This window comes from Neovison vison, chromosome 3, assembly GCF_020171115.1.
Source record: "Neovison vison isolate M4711 chromosome 3, ASM_NN_V1, whole genome shotgun sequence".
In the NCBI taxonomy this organism is placed as follows: domain Eukaryota; kingdom Metazoa; phylum Chordata; class Mammalia; order Carnivora; family Mustelidae; genus Neogale; species Neogale vison.
In genome coordinates this window covers 100,375,108-100,401,332 of record NC_058093.1, presented here as the reverse complement: position 1 = coordinate 100,401,332, position 26,225 = coordinate 100,375,108, and the positions used below count along the sequence as shown (strand labels likewise).

At 36.3% G+C, this 26,225-nt stretch overlaps 1 protein-coding gene across 3 annotated transcripts in view; it reads right to left on the bottom strand.

Moving 5' to 3' along the window:
• DPP10 (dipeptidyl peptidase like 10) overlaps positions 1-26,225 on the bottom strand; it is a 1,389,594-nt gene that overhangs the window by 510,584 nt on the left and 852,785 nt on the right. For all 3 annotated transcript variants that reach the window (XM_044242601.1, XM_044242600.1, XM_044242602.1), the window contains exon 2: positions 330-444. In XM_044242601.1, coding sequence (XP_044098536.1) covers positions 330-444 — 115 coding nt within the window. The remainder of the gene's footprint in view (positions 1-329; positions 445-26,225) is intronic.

The window sequence follows — 26,225 nt, the reverse complement described above, 5'->3', positions numbered from 1 at the left end:
CCCTCACTGTCAACATACAATGAAAGTCAAATGTCCCCTGCATTTATTAACTAACATAGTAAGTCTCTAAGTAGCACTGGAGACTGAAGATCTCCTTGGCATTGTCGCTGTATATATTTTACATTTCAGCTTCCCCCAAAATATCTCACATGATATTTGAACCACAAAATTACTGTGCCATTTGCAAAATGTCTGGTTATGCATTTTTTTTTAATTCCAACCAATGCTAATGTGTCTTAAGATACCACATATGGCTACCCTCTTAAGGCATTTGAATGTGAAATTATCATCCACAATACCATCATAAGAGAGGAATAAAGACAAATTACCTGGGGTTAAGAGGATGACTGACATAGTGATGAGTGAGCATACAACTAAAATCACCAGCAGGGCAATAGCAATTCCCTTCCAGTTTCTCTGTGGAGGGCTGTTACTTCCCAGTTCCTACCGAGATAGAAAAAATAAAAAGGTTCATAATTATACATGCTCCGAAAGAAATGTATTCATAAAGGAATGATTCAGTGCATGGCACAATCACAGTTTGAAAGCTAATTAGGATCCTTTTCTTTTTCAGTAGTTCACTTAATTATTCAAAGGTGCATATATTATAAATGGCTATCTTTTGGAGGGTAATCTTATTTCTCTGAGAGATAAACCAACAGAGCATTATGCCTGCTGTCCAAAATGTAGACAGCATTAAAGTGCATTGACAATAAATAAATAAATAGTGCATAGGACAATAGCCAAAATACTCTGCAACATATTATGGAAATAAAGTGCACCTACTTACATTTTTTCTTACTACAATGGAACCTATGATAAAGATTTAGATACCATTATTTCCCAATTGGGGAACTAGTTTTCTAGTTTTTCTCATGGACTACTTTTCTAAGTGGATAGTGGGGAAAAAGATTTGAGATGGGAAAATCATTCAAACTGTCCCAGCTGCAGAGCAGGGTACATCTGTCAACACAACAGGTCCTTTTCAAACAGCTCCCCCACCACTCATAAAAATCAACAGGATGTAGTAACTAAATTAAATGAGTGCTTCTCTATCAACGGTTGGTAGCATCCTCTCCCTAGGCAGCATGCCTAATACTGGCAAGGAGATAAGATTGATGAGGGAGGATAAACTTGAACATCTCTCACAATACATAGAGTAAAGATTTTCATTTTTCAGATGATCTGTGTTCTGCCCTGTTGACTAGAAACGTGTGAGCATGATTCACCAAAGCAAAGCAAATACCACACTGAATTAAAACGAATGCCAGATTTTCTTTGCACTGAATCTCTCATTTCTTTCTTCCTAACCCCATCTCCCAGCTTCTTTTCCTCCTTCCCAACAAAGCCTTTTTATTCAAAACTAGCTAAGTGATTTGAAGACAAAGAAACAGAACATAAAGTTATCCAACTCACTACGCGTGTACAGATCACTCAGGAAGAGCAGCCCTGCTTTAAACAAAGACAAATAGAATAGCAAACACATCATAAATTATAAATGGATTCCTGGGACTCGCAGATTAAAACCATGAGCAATTTTCATATAGTGATGTTGACATTCAATTCTGCAATAAACACTTTGGACATGAAGAAGTAGACCCCAAATAAATGCAAGAGAACGTGCGTGGAAGGTATTTTGTTCTTTTCCTTCCCCTTCTGTGATCAACTGTTTTGTCTTTCAGTCTGATGGACCAAATCCAGCAGAGGCCAATTCTACTCTTTTAACACAACTGCCTTCACACCTCTTCTCCACACTTATTAATGCTCGTTATCCAACACCTCTAATTTTACTGCATTTTGGCTAGACTCTCTGTTCATACTTGACCTGCACAAGTCCACTCATATAGTATACAAATATTTATAGCTTATTACTATAAATGTATTTTCTCTTCCTTATGATTTTCTCAATAGCATTTTTTCTCAAACTTACTGTATTGTAAGAATATACTATATAATACACATAACAAAATATGTATCAGTTAACTCTTTACTTCTTTATTGTTATTGGTAAGGCTTTTGGTCAACAGTAGGCTGTAAGAAGTTATGTTTTGGGGAATTAAAAGTTACACATGGGCTTGTGACTGTGCTGGGGTTGGTGCCCCAACCCTCACATTGTTCATGGGTCAAATGTATAAGCTAATAATAACTGGCATCTCATTCCAATAAAAGAATTGAGAGTAAATTATAATTTTAAATCTACTGATTCTGATCTTGATTCCTTGTCACTTGATATGCAGGCTTACCTTAGACGATTCTAAACCTACGATGAGTGATGGTCTGATAAGGTCAAAGACAAGACCCAGAGACAGTGACAGAGACATAGGTTTACTGGGAAAACTTACAGGGAATCCAGGAGTGGCTAACTGGACAAGTACCCATTGCTGGGATCTACGTACTCTAAGTTTCGATACCAGAGCAAATTACCTTAACAACTATCTGTTGCCTCTCCTTCCCTGCATGGCCAGAGCCCTAAGGAGATAAAGGCTTGCCAAATGGACACTATTACAAAGGAGATACTCCAGGTTGGCCAGCCCCAGAGCCTTTGTCCTGAACATTGAACAACACGTTCTTCTGTACATTCTGCTTGATGGGAATATAGAGAGAGGACAGGATTTCTACATTCTCAGTGATTAACAGGGCATTCAGGGTGTGCTTTCACAAATTAGTTATCCAGCAAGTACCATATACTTGAACACAAGGCAAATTACTAAAGAAATGACGAGTGTACTTTCCAGTTTTTGAATAGCCATGTAATATCTACCAAATGTTATCTAACAGTAAGAACACCTTAGATACCTTACTAGGCGTTTGGCATGATACTGAATACTTTATATTCATAATCTCCCATGATCATCATAAAAAATCAGGTGAGATTACTATTATTTTGATAAGAGTTGCAGATGAGAAAAATGGAATTTAGGGAGATTAATTAAAAATCCACTTACTATAAATAAGTGGGAGATCTCTGGGGCCAGTCCATAAACTCTGGCCCTTAACCCCTTTAATATGCTGGTCTCAAGACAAATTTGTCAAGGATAAATGCATAAACCAATAAATAAATCAATGAATCAAGGAATAATTTGGATTCTGACATAATAACAGTTGTACTTTATTACCTTTTATTTGACAAAATTCAAAATTAAAGAAAAGCTATCCTGAATTCTGTAATGTTCTCAAATAAATTTATATTTTTCAGTCATGGTGGACTGGGAAGATACATCATTTTTGAAATGATAAAACACATTTGAGTAAAAAAAAAAAACTTCTGTTCCTAAAGTGATGCACATAAGAATGTGTGGCTCCTTTAAGATGACTTGTCAATACCCGAGACATCTACAAATCCATTTGGGAACTGCAGACTTAGTGAGCTTGTAGTATAATTCCCCCCTTTCTATCCACCTTATATTCTATTGCTATGGCAATATTTCTAAAGCATGGTTTCCCTTATGTCACTGTATCCCACAAAGTCCTTTAATGTCTCTATACTACCTACAGGATCAAATGCAAGTGAGAGAATTTACAATAACAATTGTCTATAGCCAAGCTCCAGTTTCCTCATTACGCTTGATCCCTTTTGTAAAAGAACACAACCCCAAACTGCTCTGACTGCCATTTGGCACCCAAGCCTCCGATGCTTCAATCTTCAAATCACCTTCCTTCCTAATTCTTCCCTACCATTCCCTTCAGCATGCCTCCACGTGTAGGCACTGTCAATCATTCAACATCCTGCTCTAATGGCTCTCTTCTTGGGAATTTCACCTAATTATGCAAGCCAAAAATGATTTCCCTTCTGGAAAAAAAAAAAAAAAGAATGCCTAAAATACATTGTACCAATAGGCTGAATTACTTAAGAGTTGTGAGATTGCAAAAACGTCTTTTTCTGAACCTCAGATTTTTTTGTTTGTTTGCTTGTTTTACCAGAACAAATGGAATAATGTAATTTTTTTAACTGTAAGTTTTAAAATCAATTATTCAAACAAAACTTTTTGGTACAATAAAGTTCACATTAAATGAACTGCTTGGAATGTTCTTCCTCAATACACTTAATGTAGATCACTCTCTACATTCAAGTCTCATCTCAAATGCTGCTTCCTTACCACCCTCTCGAAGTAACATTTTATATCCCTTCTAGTCTCTCACTCCCCTTTTTCTTCATAGCATTATTGTTTTAGATACATCACAGGTCATATTTAATCATGTATCTATAATAACATATCAAGCTAATTAAGAATATACATTAATGTGTTTACATGTCACTGTATCCTTCTCAGCTCTCCAGAATAGAAACATCATGGTGTCATTAATGTAGTTCATCTTGTTCTCTGCTACATCACTAGCATTGTGAACAGAGTTTGACACATACTAGGTACACTGAAGATAATTTTAAAATGAATGAATGAATTATAGTATTAGAAGTTAGCTGGACAGTAATCAGGGCCAGGGTCCCCAACAACAACAAAAAAAATATGGAGTCAGGACAGCTAAAATAGAACACTGACATCCTGTTTTGCAGCTTAGACAGGACCACACTGACATTCTACTTTACAGCCTTTACAGAAATGACTTCTGCAAATGTCTAAACTAAGACAATTAATCACAAAAACATTGGTCAATATCATGGGCAAGGGGCAGTTTAAGACCTAAGCCCCTAGATGTCAGCAAAAAAAGGACCATCAGCACATGCACATTAACCTAATAGATAGACAGATACATCACCAAAGCCCTGACTGACAGGACTTAGCACACCCTGGTTGCTTAAGATACTTCCCCAAAAGAGCTCATTAAAAACCTCTATACTTCAAAACTCCAGGGGAAACCCATATGGGTCCCCCTCCCTCTCCTGGAGCTTTGTACTCTTGCTCAATAAACTTCATTTTGCTGCCCACCACTCTTCATCTTGTCTACCTCTTCATTCTTCAAAGCAACATGACCAAGAACCATGGGCACTAAGGGAACACAAAATCCTGTAACAATAACACCTATGAGAAAGAGGATGATGATGGTGGTGGTGGTGGTTCTGAGTATAATGCTTAAAGCCATAGATAAAAAGCCATCAGATTCCTGTCAAAGTTACTATCTGCTTAAAGTAAGGACATCTTAGACAATTTTAGATTACTCAGACCACTTAACGATCTCTTGTTCTTTTAATAAGTGCTCAGAAAATAATTGCCCAATTAATTAACTAGTATAAATGGAAACCCAAAAGGGGATAGAGACATAGTGCCATTCGTCAAATACACATTAATAGCCAACTTTTAAAATCTACCTTCTTGCTAAAGATCAATTTGACTGTAATTAATTTTAGGCTCATTTATCTGATGCTAGCTTTCCAAAATGCAATTGCCAATCTTCAAATCAACTTCCTTTTCCACAAACCTGAGAATTTCTGTTGCTGTGGGAAGCGGTTCTAATTGTCTTTGTTTTTCAATGACTTCCTATAAGCCACTATCTGAAACTAATCAAGTGTCCACGCCAGGCCCATGAAACAGGTATGGTGCTGTGCAGCAACCTGAGGAAACATGCTAAGGAATTTGCAGTGAGGTCATCTGGATGCTCTGGAGGCAGAACAGAGTCAATGTTGGGAAATTTTATTCCCAGGATGGGCTTGAGGGTACCTTCATAGATACAAACAAAAACAAGTAATAATCCATATATATAGCTGCTTTTGTAAATCAGTCCTCCAGTGGGTGGATGCATCAGCTGAAAGACTTGTGTTCAATTCCAGATAATATTCGGTGCTGTCATGGTCTAGAGACATGTTGGTACGGCAGGGGAGCTGGATCCTAGCTGGAGACTAGCTGCTCATGTTACCTCTGTTGCCTATCTACTCATCACTTTCCAGAGAACAGTTAAGTCTACAAGACAAGGCTGTCCACTACATAGGGAGTTTGCCAAAATCCAAATGCATTTTTTATTCACTCAAATGCAAAGAAAGAAGTGTTAGAAATCATAAGCAAAAGACATAAGCAAAAAACCCCAAGATTTAGATATTTCATTTGGCTAAGTAAGGGAAAATGGCCAAACGGATTCTGTTTGGGAAAAAAAAAAAGTAAAGAATATCAAAATTTGAGGGCTTTCTTAACTTATAGCATGCCGCTTGTACTTCCCCTTAGACAACTGCAATGTATTCACTGCCATATGCACCATGAGAAGAAATATGATCCCTCTACATTGAAATAGTCTCAAAAAGTGAAAACAATTAAAGGAAGATTCAAGGAGAAAAGTCATAATGTTAAATTACATTAGTAGATTAGGTGTGCGTGTGTTTTAATAAAAATAGATTTTCTTCGACCACATGTCTACTTTCAGAGAACCACAGGGAAGTTTCTTTAAAATATCTTTATTGCTACTTGAAAAGGTGAACATAGATTTCCAGACTTAGAGTATTAGTATTTAATACACTGATTCTTAGTTTGGTTCTCAACGCAACCATATAAACCATCTAAAAACTCAACATTTCACTTTCCTTTTATCCCCTATGTATACTTTATCACTTCAAAACCATCATATGTGCTAAAATCTTCACCAAAACAGACAGTTTATGTTCTCTGAAATGAATTCAATAAGTGCCTTAAATTAAAAATAAAAAACACACAAAACAAAACAAAACAAAACAGGGATAACACATTCCACCAGTTCGTTTTCTGTTAAAAGGCTCAAAAGTTTGAATTATTTTTATTTAAATAATTTTACTTTACCCATGGTCTTCACATTTTCAACTAAGAATAGGTTAGAAACAATCCAGGGGGCCCTGGGTGGCTCAGTGAGTTAAAGCCTCTGCCTTCAGCTCAGGTCATGATTCCAGGGTCCTGGGATGGAGCCCCGCATCTGGCTCTCTGCTCCGCAGTGAGCCTGCTTCCTCCTCTCTCTCTGCCTACCTGCAATCCCTCTCTGTCAAATAAATAAATAAATTTTTTAAAAAAATAAAAAAACAGAAACAATCCAGGCGTTAACACTGAATAATTAGAAAATACCATAAGTTTTAAATACTCTCAAATGTTCCATATTATTTCATGATATTAGAAAAATATAGCATGTTAGAGTTAAGGGTTTTAAAGGCACCTTGGAAAGATTCAAAATTGGTTAAAAATGGTTTTATAGCATTCCTAAGAGAGGTTTAGATAAGTTTGGCTTGAAAAACCTCAACAGTTGGCCAATTATCTTTAAACAATCCTATTTAACAAAATATACTGGAGTATTTTAGAGGATAAGATATTACACTAGATGCAGCTAGGAATACAAATTAAAGTAAGAACTGTCCCCAAAAAGCATAAACTCTAAGGAAGATTTTGCTAACCCAACAATATATTACAAGGTTATATAAATAAGGATAAAGCAGGAAACTATAAAATGTTTCTATGGAAAATAAGAAGTTTTAATTCCCTTAATGATATTAAAAAATTGCTTTGAATATCCAATCAGCATGTTGTGAAAAATGATGTGCTGAGATTATATAACTATGCAAAATCTCTGGAATGAAAAAAAGGAATCACAGGAGATTTTTTTTTTAAGTGAAGTGCACATAAAAATACCCACTTAGGTATTTGGGAAAATTAAACAGAGTATGCATTTCTTTTCTTTCTAGCAAAAATAATTGACAAAATTTATAATATGGACCAGCCCAATAAGAAAAATTGTGGTAATTTTTAAGTATCTCCCCTAAAATAGAGGGCCACAGATTTTGCCTCCAAAAATCAAATAATTCCTATACCATTTATAACATTTTGGAATGTACTGAGAAAAGGAAAAATTCCAAGTTTTATTAAGTTTCTACATTGTCTCAATACTATGTCTAAAAAATATAGCACATAAAGAAATTTTCAACTCAATTTAAAGATTTTATTTTTTTATTTGACAGAGAGAGAGAGCACAAGTAGGCAGAGCAGTAGGCAGAGGGAAGAGGGGGGTCAACTCAATTTAAATAAAAATATATGTCGTCAATTTATCAAATAAAATTTTAGTGAAGTATATGCAGGAGCTTAACAATCATTAAATATTATGAAATATTGTCCAATATTAGGAGATACAGCCATAGTCGCCTAGAACATATTAAGCATATCAATAAAAATATAATCATAGAGATTGTTTCTCGTATCTATTTTATACTTATCATTTATAATGCCTACTGCTTCTGAAAATTTCCCATTATATTCATGGTCATTCACAATTTTCTCATTCATCACGTTTCTTTAGTTAAAGGACTCTAAGTGAAGTCAAGTGTATATTTTTGGTAAATGCTCACAAGTTATGTTTTTCAAAATTATGCCTGTTATAGTTTTGTGCTGTCAATGTACATGAAGCAGTGTTGAGTCAGTGCCACAGTGCCACAGATAGTGTGAACTACAGACAATAGTGGAAGCTTGTTAGATATGCAAAAAGGTTTTTTATTGCTATTTGCTTTATTATTTTTAATCCTGATTTGGTTTTATTTGTTTGCAACTTATTTGTTTATAAAAGAACAAGTAATTATCTCAGTTATACTTTGACATTTATCTTTCTTCAATAATTATAATGTTGGTGACACACTCCTAGATAGATCATCATTAAATTAGAAAACAAAGATGACAGGTATCATCAATACATTATGAAAAAAATATACATATTATGCAGTGATTGTTTTAAATTTCTATTATGATTTAGGGATTGTATGAGTATCCCTGACTCTGAACATGTTTAGGCTTCAAAACCACAACTAAAAAAACACAGCACTTAAAAAACAAACAAAAAACTGATTCGATATCAGCAAGAGGGCAGACCAAGAAGCACTAGGCTCTCATTCTTCCCACATTAAGTATCCAAGTAAGCAACTACAGACTGATTAAAATAGTTTGCGGGAGCTCTGCTAACAAACAATGAAGGATCTGCAGCAAGCAAGCAAAAGCCCAATCAAGAAAAAGCCACATTCAAAAAAAGAAATTTTATGACACCCTTTAATGCTATACCCTCCCCTTGCCCTCTACATAGTGAAGCATGGTCAAGAGGAAGTAGCCCAGGGGCGCCTGGGTGGCTCAGTGGGTTAAGCCGCTGCCTTCGGCTCGGGTCATTATCTCGGAGTCCTGGGATCGAGTCCCGCATCGGGCTCTCTGCTCAGCAGGGAGCCTGCTTCCCTCTCTCTCTCTCTGCCTGCCTCTCTGCCTACTTGTGATTTCTCTCTGTCAGATAAATAAATAAAATCTTAAAAAAAAAAAAAGAGGAAGTAGCCCAATCCCAGTTCTTCCCCTCAAAAGGAAGGAAAGGAATGGAACTTGTTTGTACCTCTGGACTGTCTGTGGGCTACTTGAGGGACTCATTTCTGTCCTGCCTGGCTTGGAGGTCAGTGAGAATGGCTACACAGACTGGATCTCAAGTTGGAAGCCCTGGAAGGCAGTGGTAGTTTCCACAGTAGATGAAAAATGCATAGAACCACAGACATGCAGAACTTGAGAGCAAGAAATTATAGGCAGAGGAACAAAGTAGAACACCTAGGGCCTCCAGAGAAAGTAGGGTGAAACTTCTGTGGAAAGTAATACATTTAAAAACATCCGTATATACAGGGGGGTTGGGAAGAAAATGCACACAGAAACCCAAGGAAGGCAAATGTTGCACAAGGATCTGAGAGATCTTGAGCCTTCTCACTACACTAATTACCTACCATCTTCTTCTGCACGGAGCCAGTCTACAAAGACTGAGAGAGGTGCCAATATTTTTAAATGCCCAGTTTTCAACAAAAGATCACAAGGAATAGAAAGAATCAGGGGAAAAGAGTCCCCTCAAATGAACAAAATAAATCTCTTGAAATCCACTGTAAAGTAACAAAGTTTTCGAAATTACTACAGCAAGATGTTAAAATGACTATGAAATATAGTCAAAGAACTAAAGGAAATCGGAAAAATGAAATATAAGCCAAATATGAATATCAATAAAACTACAGAAAGCATTTTTTAAAAAAGAAACAGAAATTCTGGGTTGAAAAATAACTGAATTGAAAAACCCCAACATGAGACTCAGTCAGCAGAAAAAATATCAGTGAAGACTGGTCATTTGAAATTATTAAGTTTGAAGGGCAAAAAGAAAAAAAGAATGAAGGAAAGTGAACAGAAACTAAGGGACTTAACAGACACTTTCTAGTGAATCAATATATACATTATAGGAATCCCAGAAAGATAAGAAAGAAAGGGTCAGAAAGCTTATTTGAAGAAATAATGACTGAAACTTTCTAGACTTGATGAAAGATCAAAACACAAGAAGCACAAATGAACTCCAAGCAGAAAAAACACAGTGACCCACATTTAACACATGTAATCAAACTACCAAAAGCCAATGCCAAAAAGAGAATCTTAAAAGAATGAAGAGAAAAGTGACTCATTGCTTACAGGTATCTACACTAAGATTATCAGAGGATTTCTCAGCAGAAGCCTTGTAGACCAGAGATAGTGGGACGACATATTGAAAGTGCTGAAAGAAAAAAAAAAAAAATCAATAATTCTATGTCAAGCAAAACTATCTTTTGAAGGAGAGAAAGACATTAAGACATTCCAGACAAACATATGATGAGGAAGGTTATTGTCATTAGACTTGTCCCACCCAAAATGCCACAGAGAATCTAAGTTGAAATCAAAATGCTAGGCAGTAACCTGAGCCCATATGAAGACACAAACTTCTTCCATAATGGTAAATATGAGGACAAATATAAAAAACAGTGTTATTGCAATTTTGGCTCCTAACTTCACATTTTAGTCTTCCACAGGATTTAAAACACACACACACACACACACACACACACACACATAATAATTGTTAAGTTATGAGCATACAACAAAAAGATGTAATTTACAGCATTAATAACACAGGAAGGATAGTGCTATAAAAAACTTTTTATATCCAACTGATGTTATGTGGTATTCATTTAAACTAGATTTTTATAACTTTTGGATATAATATATAGTCACCATGATAACTATAAAAAATTCTTTAAAATTTACACAAAAGAAAATGAGAATGGGATCAAAACACCTTAGACAAATATTCCAATTAAACATAAATAAAGCACTAAAAAAGGAAATGAAGGACAAAATGCTATAAGGCACAGAGAAAAACAAACAAAATGGCAATAGTAAGTCCTTCTCTGAGTAATTATTTTTAAAGTAAAAGAATCAAGTGCTCCAATCAAAAATCCAGATTGGCAAAATGGATAAAGGAGAAAGAAAAAGAACAAGACTTGAATATACACTGTTTACAAAAGACTCACTTTGGACCTAAGGACACACCTGAGAGGAAAGTAAAAGGAAGGAAAAGATATTCCCTGTGAATAGTAACCAAAGACAGATGAAGGGAACTTCAATAATCAGAGATTTGAACAGATAGTCACACATTCGTGTTCACAGCAGTATTCTTCATAATAACCAGAAAGTGGAAGCAACCCAAAGTTCCATCAATGGATGAATGGGAAATGAAAACATATTGTATAGGTACAATGCAATATTACTCATCCTTAAAAAGAAAGGAAATACTGACACATACAACCACACGGATGAACCTTGAAAACACTATGCTCCACAAAAGGACAAATATTATAAGATTCTAGTCATACAAATAGATGTTACTTAGAACAGTCAAATGCATAGAGACAGAAATGGGAATGCTGCCTGCCCGGGGCGGGGCTAGAGGAGGAGATGGAAGGAGTTATTGTTTAGTGTATATGGAGTTTCAGTCTAAAAAGACAAACAAAGTTCCAGGGATGGGGAGTGGTGATTGTTGCCCAACAATGTGAATACATTTAGTATCAGAGAACCATACATTTTAAAATAATTAAAATGGGAAATTTTATGTTTTATGTATTTTGCCACAATTTTAAAAATGTAGGTAAGAGAATTCACAATAGCAGCAGATACATATGAAATTACTTTAGATAGTTTTAGTGTCCAAAGCAAGAAGACCATAAGATTCCCTGGAGGATTTAAGGCCACTTGAAAGATAAAGGGGATCACTTTTTGGTAAAGAAAATTCCGTATAGTATACATGCTCATTTTTCTAGAGTAACAGAAAAATTAAAAGTAATTCCAATAAAAATCCTAACAGAACCCTTCTGTTCTTAACCAAGGAAATGATCTTAAAATTCATCTGGAAAAATTACCACATAAATTTAGAATAATTTTAAAACAAAGTAAAGACAGAAGCCAAATATTGAAAGGTAACCTAAATCTGTGCTAAAGAAAAAAAAGTATGAGGTTAGTAAGAAAAACTTTAGAAACTATAGGTCAAAGAAAAAATGATCCATGGACACAAATATATAAATACAAATTTTCTCATTATACCTACTTTCTGTAAGGAAGGACACTTGGGGTTTCTGACAACACTCACATGAGAGGTCTTCACGATCCCTATGGTGCCAAATCAGACACATTTTCTATTTTCTTACATGACTTCTTAGCAGCATTATCATCCATTAACCATTAAATCCTCCCAGGAAAACATTTTCTTGGCTCCTGTGACACCACATTCTCCTGGTTTTGTTTGCCTATTTGTTTCTTGAATCCTCCAGTGCTAGCCACTGCTCCATTTCCTTTACTGATGTCTTCTGGGGCTTGTTGGAAACTATGGAATTTCCCAGCCCTTTGCCCTAACCTAACTTTGTGCCCTACATGAATGGTATTTCTAGTGCTAGCATCCAAGTCTACTTTTCATATCATTCAAAGTTTCCAGCAATTTTATATGTTCATGTTAAAAAGAGAATGCATGGGCAAACTTTTTCAAAAGAAAAAAAAATTATCTCTAAGGAGACAGATTCCTACAGGTTATCACTTGTTCTTCAAGCAGTCTACTTTTCCTTCTGTAACAAGAACACCTTTCTTATGTATCATGATCAATTATTACTTATAGTCCTTACTGCTTCTTAAAACTGTCCATTAGATTCATGCTGTTCACAGTTTGTCACTTTTTTCCTACCACACTGATGAGAACTCCATGGTAAGTGAAGTGCTTATTTTGATCAAAGGTTTAACATTTTTTTTTAAAATCTGGGATTCTTAGTAGGTTGCTTCTGTTGATCCACTGAGATAGCTCCTTCGTTCAGTGCAGTCCATGAACCAGCAGTCTGCAACTGACCTTTATGCTGCTGAGTGGTATCTGAAGGCCTGCTGGAAATAAAAATTATTCAGTTTCACCCCAGACCTTATGAATCTCCATGGTCAGGGCAAGCCTGGTGATTTATTTTAAAAAGCCTTCCAGATGATTCTGCTCTATGTTAAAGATTGACAAACATTCCCCTAGGTCAGAGCTACTCACGTAAGGGTCGGTGTCACCTCTGAGATTATAGGGACACAAATTATTTAGCCCAACCACAGACCTACTGTCTTTCTGTGGAAAGGCTGAGCAACAGTTATTTTAACAAACTCTCCATGATTTCTGTGTATCTTTCCTTGGCACACTAAAGTGTGAGTACCTGAACCACAGAAATTAAGCCCTGTAACTGCTAAAATGATGCATCTTGGCCTCAGAGGAATTTGGTAGAAGCCTTATGACCTAGTGGCTTTGTAGCCAGTACATCAGGATTTCCATGTCCAATTAGCTGCTTATTACCCTAGTACATACACGATGGACAAAATCTACTCTAATTATAGACCCAACGAGTGGTGCTGAGACAGAATGATCACTTCTGTTATCCTCCTCTGTATTCGTTTTTTACCAAATCAAGCTTTAGTCTCAAATGAGTTCCACCTCGTCAGAGACCACTTCATACCCATCTCTGCATCCTCAACACCTAGCACAGCACATAGTAAATGGTCACAAAATATTTAGCTCGAAACAATATGCTTGGATTTATGCCTTAAGAATTAAGAACAGGGTCTTTAATCTTGAGGAATGCATTCAGCCACATGGAGACTAGGAGAAGGACTAGTTACTTTCGTCTGAAATCTAAGGAGAAGAGACATTCCAGCAATGCAGCCATCAACTCATCTCAGGGGCTGTGTTTGTGGTTCAAGAACACTGAAAGTATCTCAGTGATCTATAAACTTGATCAATAGCCCTAAATTTCTATGGTTGATTATCCTGCATGAATTGCTAATAAGCCAGACAATCCCAGCTTTGAACCTCATTTCAGGAAGTGAGAAGTTTCAGTCTTCCTAAGGTTTTTAGTACTTTAACCTCTGGCTTATGATCAGGGAAGAATCTAGTCATTTCTCATTGGATTGTATTGCCCCATGCAGGTTTTGGTACCCATATTTATGGAATATATGAATGCAATAAACTAAGAAATCATTTTTTTGGCTTGATATTTAATCTTTACCTTTACCTTAAAGATCCTTTCAGAATTTCAATTCTTAATCTTCAGTACTCTTTTGAAACTAATTTTACATCAATGTGTGATATACAACTAACTTGACTAGAGATTATCTATGTCTTAAGTGAAAGACTCATTGTAGAGGGATAGAAAATAGTAAACCAAGTAGCCTGGTCTGCCCATGTTAGTAATTACTTGTGTGATTTAAGGTAAAGCTTTCATTTTTTTAGGCATCAAACTGAAACAGCATTGTATGCCAAATAACACCACTGGGCACAGTCTAATGTATCAAGCATGTCACAAACCCATCCCCACTTTCCTATCTACTAGATGAGACACAGTCTCACTTTGTTCACATAGAAAATAGATATGATATCCCAAACTTGTATATATTTGTGAGCCTTCCAAGAAATAATGCCAGTAAAAGCTTTCCATAAACTGTTTAGTATGCATAAACTTAAGTGTTGTAACCATGTCCCTCAACTTTGAAGAATTAAAAGAAAGGAGTATTAACTATCAGTGAGTCAGGAAAAGTAGGTCCTTTGAAACAGACAGTTTGAAGACTTCTATGCAGTCTTAGTAAACACATGCATTTATGAAGTGTAAGTTTGACCTCTGCCTGTTGCTAAGGTAGATGTCAATTCATGCTGGATGGAAGACAGAAGAGTGGAAGAAAGGAAGAAGAAAAAGAAAGAGAGAAGGAAGAAGGAAGACAGGAAGGACTCCAGATAAGCTCACGGATTCAAGTAAGTGACAATCTCTTTGGGAAGGACAATAGTTTATCAACATTAGGGGAGGGAAAAACAGGAAAAATTTTTAAAAAATTCAACATTGTACTGTAAGCTACTCCAAAGCAATACCGTTCCAGAAAAGAGAGAGGTCCCTGGTGATGCCAATGTTAGCTATGCCAAAGACCCAATCTATGTTCACTCTTCCCTAGAAGACAGGTGAGAAAGGCAGAAAAATGTCACATTTTCACCCCAACCTGAGGAAAACCTCACTCCTAGTTATCTCTTTGAGTTGAACAAAGTGTGTTTAACTTGCTGCCTTTTCTGAGGGTTAATGATTACATTTCAGTAGTCAAATACCATTCCAAACAAAGGCTAAGAAGAGTAGTATATGCCACTGGCAAAACACAAGAGCTTGAAAAGAACCAGGGTAGCTCCAGTCCAGCTAAATTCAAAGCCAGCACTATTAATGTGCTCTTCAAACATGGCTGACCTTTAGAAGCTGCTGAGCATCTGGGGAAACATTTGGCACTTCACGAGATCCCCTTATGTTAACTAACTGCACTTGTACACCACCATGTCCCAAGCAAAAAACCTTCCCAGTCAGTCAGCACTGCGTCCAATCTGGAAAGCCCTCTCTTCAGGAGCAAGCGCCTTTTCTCAGTAAGACTTGCCAGAGGAAATTCTGGTAGCTAAGGAGAATTCACCTCTTTCAGTAGGAAAACCTTAGAGTTTTTCAGGAGTCAAAACCAGTAGTTGATTGAAATAGTTACATGTAGTAGAGCTCAAAACTTAATTTTTGACATTTATTTAGTGAGCATCTATTACAGATGAACTCTGAAAAGAATAAAACATAATAAACTTTGAAAGTATGCATTCACTTCACTGTAAAACTTTCCAACTCTGCCTTTTAAATAGTAGGAATGGAAATAGAGGTGCTTTTTTTTTTTTTTTTTTTTTTTTACATTTAAAGACAGTATGTGTGTCAAAGACAGCATGTGTGTAGGAGAAAATCTAATTCTCTCGTCACATATAGAAATTTAATATCATAACGAGGCAGCTGTAGCTAAGACATCAATTATACAACTATTTCTTCAAAAGAAAAAAGGCAGAAATTAATGAAATGGGGCAGAACAGGAACTAAATGTGCTTTTAATTATTTTTATCGTTTTTGCCATTAAAATGTTAATAAGTATCATATAGGTATTTAAGAGGGAAAGAAATAACAAATTATATTTCCACTGTGGTAATTAATATTCCTATGCTCCTTTTAATTGGAAATGTTAAGGATACGTGTGCTTGAACTTCTTTAGCCCTCTGTGTTAATTATCACCAATTCTAACATGTATCTATTATATATATATACACACCATTCAATGAAGAAAAAGAAATTAACAGAGATTTGGGCCTTTTATTCAATTCTGCAGTAAAGGAGTATTCTAGCTATTTTTCAGAAACCTTATGGACCGGGGATAATTAAATAAATCCAAGGTGAGCTGTACTTTATCTGCATAAGTATGCATCACACATTATTTGTGCTCTGCTTAAAGGAGGACTTCTCTGGCTGAAATTTTTGTATGGGTGAGTAAGGCAATTACTTGCCTCAAAGCCAGTCACTGTTTCTATTCATCTGCTGAAGACAGTCTTCTTTTTCCCTAGTCTTTGTGAATACAGGAGCCAGGATCTGCAGCAGTCCTCAGAATGTCCCCTCAGTGCTGCTAGTTCAAAACAGACCATCCCCCATGCCCTTTGAAAAGAGGTGTGCTCTCAAGGCTCATTTTGCCAGAATTATTAGCTTACGGGTAATTTAAAACTACCTTATAATTTTATTTTATTGTATTTTATAGGTCTTATATTTTCATTCTCCAAGAGAAGAGAATAAAATTCTATCAATCTTATGTCTGAGTTGGGGAGAAGGAGGTGGGAGTGATAATCCCCCGTCAGGAAAAGATAGCCAACCTTGAGTCTCTCCTTCCTGTAAAATCAGCAGCAGCACTATCTGGTGATATCTATTAGCATAAAAAGCACTGGGAATTTGAAGATGTTTAAAAGTTATCTAAAATCAATCACAAGCTTCCCCCTCCTAAAATACATTGATATATGGATTCCATATTACTAATCACAAATGAAAAGCTTAACAACATGAACCTAGCCATTTTTCATTTCATTAAGTCTTGCAGAAGACATTTGAGAAGATAATTTGAAACTTTTCAAAGAAGAAAAATTATAAATCCTATTTTGTAACTCCTCGGAAGAAGCAAAAAACAAAGGGGAGACAGGGACGGAAAGAAAGAATAAAGGGAAACAATCTCTTCCAGATGTAAATTTACAAAACCTAACCCCCCAAACCCCAAAATCTATCTACTAGCAAAAGAACACCATGTAAGTTGAAACTTATTTCTTTTGTTCACTGTGTCCATAGTGTTAACAGAGCCCAATGCATAGAGGATCTCAATATATATTTGGTAAACAAATGACTCTCTAAGACCAGAAGCATCCTTTCTTCATCAATCACCTTCCGAGTCAATGTGTGCATACTTTATCACGATGGCCTTCTGGGCCTCTCCAGAATGGTTTCAGTAATGCTCCCAAGCTGCACAAGGCATCCTCCCCAACTGATGCATGGCACCTTGGCTCTATCCCCAATGTAGCTCTTATCAAATTGCATCTGACTGTCCACTCTTATATGTCTCATCCACTAAACTGTATCTGTAATCAATAAAAATCTACAAAACTGGGTGGAAATGAGTAGCACAGAATGCACTGTGAGATTCAGTGTCTTTCTTTTCAGGAAAGATCTATTCTCTCATTTACCCCAGCTTTATTGAGCTATAACCGACAGTAGCTAATGTGCAGGAGTAAGACATACAGACTGATGAGGTGATGAACTCGTAAACTGGGAAACACCTGACACACGTGGGTTGGTTAATACATCCATCATCTCACATAACTGCCCTTTCTTTTTTGTGGTGAGAACATTAGCAATCTACTGGCTCAGGAACTTCCATGTATATAATAGGGTATTATTAACTACAGTTTATTCATCTTTTAACTCAAATCTGAACCCTTTGCCATCATCACCCCATTTCCCCATTCCTCAGCCTCTGGCAACCATCATCTTACTGTTTCTATGAGTGCGGCTTTTTTTAGTTTCACATGTAAATGAACATGTAGTATTTGTCTTTCTCTCTCTGACTTTTCTCACTTAATATAATGCCCTCAAAGTTCATCCATGTTGTCACAAAGAGCAAGGTTTTCCTTCTTTGTTACAGCTGAATAATATTTCATTGTGTGTGCACTTCTATGTACGTAGGTACACACATGTATGTGTATATATATCGCATCTTATCTGTTCATATGCAGACATTCACTTAGTTTATCTCCGTATCTCAGCTACTGTGAATAATGCATCAGTGATCATGGGAGTACGCTTTTCTCTTTGAGTCCATGGTTTCATTGCCCTTAGATATATACCCAGTTGGATTATTGCATCAAATGCTAATTTTATTTTTAATTTTTGAGGAACTTGCATGCTGTTTTCCACAGTGGCTGTACCAATATACAGTCCCACCAACAGTATTTCTCCACATCCTCATCAACTCTTATTGGTAACTCTTGTCTTTTTGCTAACAGCCATTCTAGTAGGTGGGAAGTGATACCTCATTGGGGTTTTGATTTGCAGTTGCCCGATAATTAGTGAGGCTGATAACCCTTTCGTGTACCTTTTGAACATCTCTATGTCTTCTTGAGAAAATGTCCATTCAGATTCTCTGCTCTTTTTTTTTTAACTGTACTGTTTTTGTTTCTCTAAGCCTAGTTTGCTCCTTCAATAAGAGCTGAGATTTATAGACATGCATGATCACATGTGAACTTTCAAAAGGATCAATCAGGATATATGAATCTAGCAAAGCTGTCCATCCATCTCTCCTCTTTTTCTCTCCTTTATGTTTTTTTTTTTTAAAGATTTTATTTATTTGCCAGAGAGAAGAGGGAGAGAGAGTGAGCACAGGCAGACAGAATGGCAGGGAGAAGCAGAGGGAGAAGCAGGCTCCCTGCAGAGCAAGGAGCCTGATGTGGGACTCGATCCCAGGACATTGGGATCATGACCTGAGCTGAAGGCAGCTGCTTAACCAACTGAGCCACCCAGGCGTCCCTCCTTTATGTTTTTTTAAATTATAACTTCTTAAAAGGTTTTATGTATTTATTTGACAGAGAGAAAGAGCAAGAGCACAAGCAGGGAGAGTGGGAGAAGGAGAAGCAGGCTCTGCACTGAGCAGGGAGCCCAACTCAAGGCTGGATCCCAGGACCCTGGGATCATGACCTGAGCTGAAGGCAGATGTTTAACTGACTGAGCTACCCAGGCATCCCTTTTCTTCTTCTTAAAAATCATTTCTGAATCCCCATTCAGCCTATCTCTCCACATGGGATGCATTAACGTTAATACTGCTGTGTGTTATTAAATTCCAGAGTTCCTGAACAGTTGAACATTTTCCTTATCAGAAGCTTGTCTGCAACGCTTGGTGGTAGAGCAATGACCTGGGAGAGTAAAAGGAAGAAATGCATTCTTAGAGCTGAATCATAGGAAAGAGAACGAGGCACTGTCTACAGAGAAAGATACCCCCTGTATTCTGATGACTGCATCTGGAGAAGCTGTGTAGCCAATGCCAGCAGTACACTCCTGGTTCTTGACCATTCTGATCCCTCAAAAACATAAATTCCTATTGAAGACACTAATATAGAAGGACATGTTGGGCTCTATGAACTATTGTAATCGTCAAACAGATGTTCTTCGTTCTAATCCCACATCCACCAAGCAACTTCTGGATGTCCATCTAGCTTCTCTGAAATGCCTCCTAATCCTGCAGGCTACAAGGCCATTTTCCTTTTCTTTCTCAACTTATGACTTAGCACTATGGTTTACTTGCCAGTCTGTGCCATTGGTTAATGTGTATAGGCACTCAAGAAATGGGTCAGTTTAATGGGATTATAAACATTTCAAAGGACCTGTGCCTTAAACTTGAGTGACAGATCTTATATCTAGGGGAATCCACACAAATAAATGGCATGCTGTGAGAAATTTGTTGAGATGATTTTGCCAAGGGGTAGTCCGAACTTGACAATCACCTGTCTTTTAAACTTTCACAACAGGTACATTTCCAGGATTTAGTCATCCTCATCAGCATACTTCCCAACAGCACTTAATGTTCAATTCCTTAGAAGTAAATGCTTCAATTTAATATCTCCATGTTTAATAGCTGTAAGAAACAATTCTGGGGAAATAATAATAACCGACAAAGGCTCTGCTCCCCAGATTTGGACATACATCATATTGGATGACATAGCAGCATGCAAGGGATTGGTAAACTACAGAATAAATTCAAGGTCCTTTCACAGAGACTCCATTCTGCCTAAACATCTGATGAGTGGAAGTCTATCTAATTAATAAGTTAAAGTATGGGACTTTCAAGCAAGCATAATTCAGAATGGAGTAGTGAGCAAAAGTCACATCATATGTTTTAAAGACAAATAATTTAGATTCCAAAGAATTTTTCAAGAAGTACTTTTTAACTTGTGTTTACTGAAGCATTATTTACAATAGCTGGGATATGAAAGCAACCCAAATGTCCATCAACAGATAAACAAAGCAAGTTGTGGTATATAAATACAATGGAGTATTACTCAGCTACTAAAAAAAAAAAAAAATGATATCTTGCCATTTGTGATAATGTGGAGAGCCCTAAAAGGTATTATGTTAAGTGAAATAAGTCAGAGATAGAGAAGTACCATACTATTTCACTTTTACGTGGAATCTAAGAAAACAAAATAAACCAATAAACAAAAAGTAGAAATAGACTTATAAATACAGAGAACTGACGGCTGCCAGAGGATGGGGGTGTGGAAGAGTGGGCAAATGGGTGGAAGGGAGTGAGAGCTCAAAGCTTCCACTTATGGAATAAATAAGTCCCAAGGATGAAAAGTCTTAGCATATGTAATGTAATCAATAGATTTGTAATAATGTCGTATGGTAACAGATTTTAGCTATACTTCAAGCAGAGCATAAGGTATAGACTTGTCAAATCACTATTGTGCCCACCTGAACCTAATGTAACTTTGTCAAATACACTTCAATTAAAAAAAAAAAAGCAGTAGTTTTTTTTCTTAATAGTTGTACTAATTTGTACTTATTTGAGTTTCTAGACTTTCTTGTTACTAGTTTAACAGCAAAGTGTAAAGAATGCTGTTTTAAAATAAAACCAAAAGAATTTAAACTGTATGTTATAGGTAAAATCTAAATACATATAGAAAATGTAATTGTTTTATATGAGTGTATATGTATATAAAAACAAATGTAATTTAGTTTTATACATATAGGAAGTTTATACACAGAGGGTGTTACCAGGAGTGATTCATTTCTATGAAGGTCAAATTTAGATTCATAAAGGATTACATAGCACTAAAGAAAGTTAGATGAGTAACTGGACACAATGAATGACTGGGTACATATATGACATTATTTAAATGGAATAAAGAAAGGGGCACGTGCACCAGAATGTTTATAGCAGCAATGTCCACAATAGCCAAACTATGAAAAGAACCTAGATGTCCACCAACAGATGAATGGATAAAGAAGATGTGGTATCCACACACACACACACACACACACACACACACACACACACTGGAATACTATGAAGCTGCCAAAAGAAATGAAATCTCGCCATTTGCGAGGACATGGATAGAACTAGAGAGTATTATGCTCAGCAAAATAAATCAATCAGAGAAATCCAATTATCATATGATCTCCCTGATATGAGGAAGTTGAGAGGCAACGTGGGGGGTTTGGGGGTAGGAAAAGAATAAATGAAACAAGATGGGATCAGGAGGGAGACAAACCATAAGAGACTCTTAATCTCACAAAACAAACTGAGGGTTGCCATGGGTAGGGGGTAGGGAGAGGGTGGTTGGGTTATGGACATTGGGGAAGGTATGTGCTATGAAGTGTGTAAACCTCATGATTCACAGACCTGTACCCCTGGGGCTAATAATACATTATATGTTAATTAAAAAGATTTTTAAAAATTAAAAAAAATGGAATAAAGATTTTCTCCAGAAATATTTTACAACAGAAACTGGTGTTGCCTGTCTTAGATGGTTAAAGGAAAGTTACATTAGAAAGCCAATGTTTGACTTATAGTACTTTCCAGTTCTAGATTTTTTAATTCTGGATTATGTAAACTTTCAGAATGGGCAATGAATTTCCTCAGTCTTAATCTTGGGAACACGTGGTCTATACTATGTAACGGGTTTTTAGAAATGCACAGTGGCACAGTGCTGTAGATTTATAAAGTCCAGTCATATCAAGGTCCTCCTCTTGATGAATATGTTGAAAACTAATGAGTCTACAATGAAGATCTGGTCAGTGACCATTTCATGGTCATAAAAGTTCAGTTCTGACATTCCCATACCTATGTAACTCACAAAAGTTTCCAACTAATAGTCAATTTCATTTTTATGGATAAATGGGCTTAGGAGTCAACACATCCATAATTTACATAAAGATAGTGATAGAAAACCACATAAATAAATAAAACATATTGATACAGCAGCTGTATAAATTGTTCAGGAAGACAGCTATTATGATATCAGCATATAGCAGGACTGTGCTTCATCCAGTATTTAAAGAGGGAAAACAAAACACACCATTAATTTACCAGCTATTGGAAATTTGTGGTGAGTAAAATTCAATATGTTATGTTGGTCAGTAAAGCTTAAAGTCAGGATTTTTATGTCTTCAGATTTAATAACGTTTTACTAACGGCCTTGAATATTTAGTCTGGGGAAGATTTAAAAAGTGGTATGTGATAAAGAAACAGCCTGATCTGTGGTCATATAACCATTTTAGCCTTTGCCTTGTGGATTAGAAGTGGGAAAATGGGCCGATCAACAGCAATTTACACTGTCTCAGGGACCATAAAGTTGATTTGCCTTATCTGCACCTTTTTAAGGGGAGAAAGAAGGTCTCTTTGCTGACCAGAAAGAAGATTATCCCCAACAAGTGTTAACAGGAGTGTTAGAGAAATCAGAGAGACAAGCTTATTGTATGTGTATAATTACTGATGTCATGATTTAAAAAAAAAACAAAAGAAAGTATCTTCCCCCAAAACACATAATGTACCACCTTAAAGAGATGCTAACTAATCCAGTGTCAGTGCTATTTTTTGGACTGAGATAATAATCTCCAGGTAAAGGCTATTTTCAACCTTATTCTCATCTCTGCTCTATTCTAGGTTCCAAATACATCAGTCTGTAGTGCAAATTGTTCAACAAGGTTGGAGCCAATGCTCATATAGAGATTCTGTATGCTCAGAAGCAGGGAATTTAACTTTTTCTATTGCACATCTGATTTGCAATAGGTAATGTGACTTAAGGAAATTTTCTGCCCAATATTTGTATGCTGTAATTTCTTTTGTATCAGAAGCGTATCAGAACTAGATCTTTTTGAGTAAACACAGCTTACCTCGTCCAGGATTCCTATAAGTTTGGAACACGGGATTTCACAGAAGTGAACACTGTTTATATAATCCATGACTATCAAAATGCTTTTTATTTTTATTTATTTATTTATTCCAATTTATTTATTTTCAGAAAAACAGTATTCATTATTTTTTCACCACACCCAGTGCTCCATGCAAGCCATGCCCTCTACAATACCCACCACCTGGTACCCCAACCTCCCACCCCCCCGCCACGTAAAACCCCTCAGATTATTTTTCAGAGTCCATAGTCTCTCATGGTTTGCCTCCCCTTCTAATTTACCCAAAAGCACATACCCTCCCCAATGTCCATAACCCTACCCCCCTTCTCCCAACCCCCCTCTCCCCAGCAACCCTCAGTTTGTTTTGTGAGATTAAGAGTCACTTATGGTTTGTCTCCCTCCCTATTCCATCTTGTTTCATGGATTCTTCTCCTACCCACTTAAGCCCCCATGTTGCATCACCACTTCCTCATATCAGGGAGATCTATGATAGTTGTCTTTCTCCGCTTGACTTAAAAATAATTTCATTTTTAATTATCATTACCTGAATGAGCATTAGTTATTTTCTTACCACTGTCTCAGGTAGTTTTACTTTTTTTCCCCAAATATTTTATTATAAAAATTGTTAAGCATATAGAAGAGTTAAGGAAAATGCACAGTGACAACCATGTAATCAGCAGCTATGTTCCCGAATTATTGTTTTGTTGTACGTAGTATTAACTTTTTTTGGGGGGGGTGTAAAATTTACATAGAGTTAAAAGTACAAAGTTCCAACAAATCAGGTATTGTTTCTTGCCATTTGCCTTGACATTTGTCTCTTTCAAATTTTAGTAAAACTTCACAGACCCCTACCCCTCCTCCATTTCTGTTACATTGGGATGTGGTGAATCCACTGTTCTATTTATCAATTTGATAATTTTCATAAATGCTGACTCTACAGTCCTACATCTTCCACCCTTCTAGAGTGAAAAAATCCAATTATTATAACTCTCATCAGTTGTTCTAGATCACAAATATGTACTTGAGTCTGTACTATTATTTCAGTAAGATGTTAGCCATCTCTCACAAAAAGGTCTTGTGAAAGAAGCAGAGAATTTAAATATAATGGGCTTCTACTATACACCTGGTTCATAACATATCAGTGTTGTGTGACTTAAGGAAATTTTCTGACAAAAGTTTGCACACTCCCTTTGCCATCAAAAGCATATCAAAATTGGCTAGTCTGAGTGTCAAAATAAGCACTTTTTATAGAGAAGATTTTTAATAATAAACTTTGTTTCCTCTTTCTCCTATCAACTCCCTCCAGCCCAAATCTGCACCCTTGCCTCCCTCCTCCAAATGCACTCTCTTTTCCTTTTCCCAAGCCCTATTCCAGTTACTGTTGTCAGGGATGAGTCATTACTGGTTTAATTCTCTGTCCTCTGCTTATATTTTTTACTTTAAACTTGACAGGTCACCTGATTCAAGAAAATAAATATTTTAAAATTTCAGAGTGAAAAGATGTGACCCCCCCTGTATACTGTAAAAAGAAATTTACTTAAATGCTTCTAAATCTATACTTATGATAATATCAGCATTTCCAAGATCTTAAGAAGGATTAAATCCTTCCTTAAAGTTTCATATTTTAAGGCGAAAATATTAGCACAAAAACTGCATCAGCCAGAATCTCTCCAAATGTTGTGAAAAGGCATTGTTGTGTAAACTTTAATGATGTTTGCATACCAGTATTTGGACCATAATAACTCTTTCTCAGAGTATTTTATTGTAAAAATAAAACACTGAGGCTGTTTCCTCCTGCAGTAATGAAAAAGACTAAATACAAATGAATTAAATAGAGCAAAGACTATGATTTAAACTTAACAGTTTATTTATTAGAGCTAATGTAAAAGTTTCCCTAAATAATATATAGAAACATAACTACAGCATACATAAAAATTAACATGCATATGTTAACCTATGGGAAGAAATAAAGGCAATGAGGAAACAACAGACAGAGATAATGCTTCATTAACTACAATACATCATTACTTTATTTCTACTAATACTGTGATCACAAATTGCAAACATGACTATAGGGCAAAGAGAAGCAGCTATAATGTAATTACACATGAAACCAAACCCAAATTGTTCTTGGATTTGTGGCAACCGTGGCCCTAGGTACAAGACTAAGACAATAGAGAGCAGGGCCCTCTCTTTTTCCATTCCCAGCAAAAAAGAGAAAGCCAAAAAAGAGGAATGACCAATTTAACAATGTTCTTTGCTTGCTGAGATCAATCGATCTTTAATCTACCAGGTAGGATTGCTTACATGCTTGAAATGAAAAGTGTTTCATCTAACAATGGGATGTCTTTCCTCATTGGAGTTCTGTGTAGAAAGGTCACCAGTACAACTTGCACACATTCCAAAGTGTTAATATATACTGCAAGAATTTTTAAAAGAAGTCTGCACATATAATGATCCCTCCTGCTGTTCCTTCCCATTTGCTCCCTGTTACATGCTCATTACCACATGCATTTAGATGTATGGCAAGTTACATCACATTCCAATATCATAGTCAATGTATCTTTTAGCTGATGGAAGAGCAGATACTAATTCTCTTTTTAAAGATAATCAGCACAACAGTGACTTACTAAGTAATACAGGAGTGAGCAGCAGTGAAGGAATTGGGTCTCACTGGGGAAAGATATGGACCCTGGCCTGC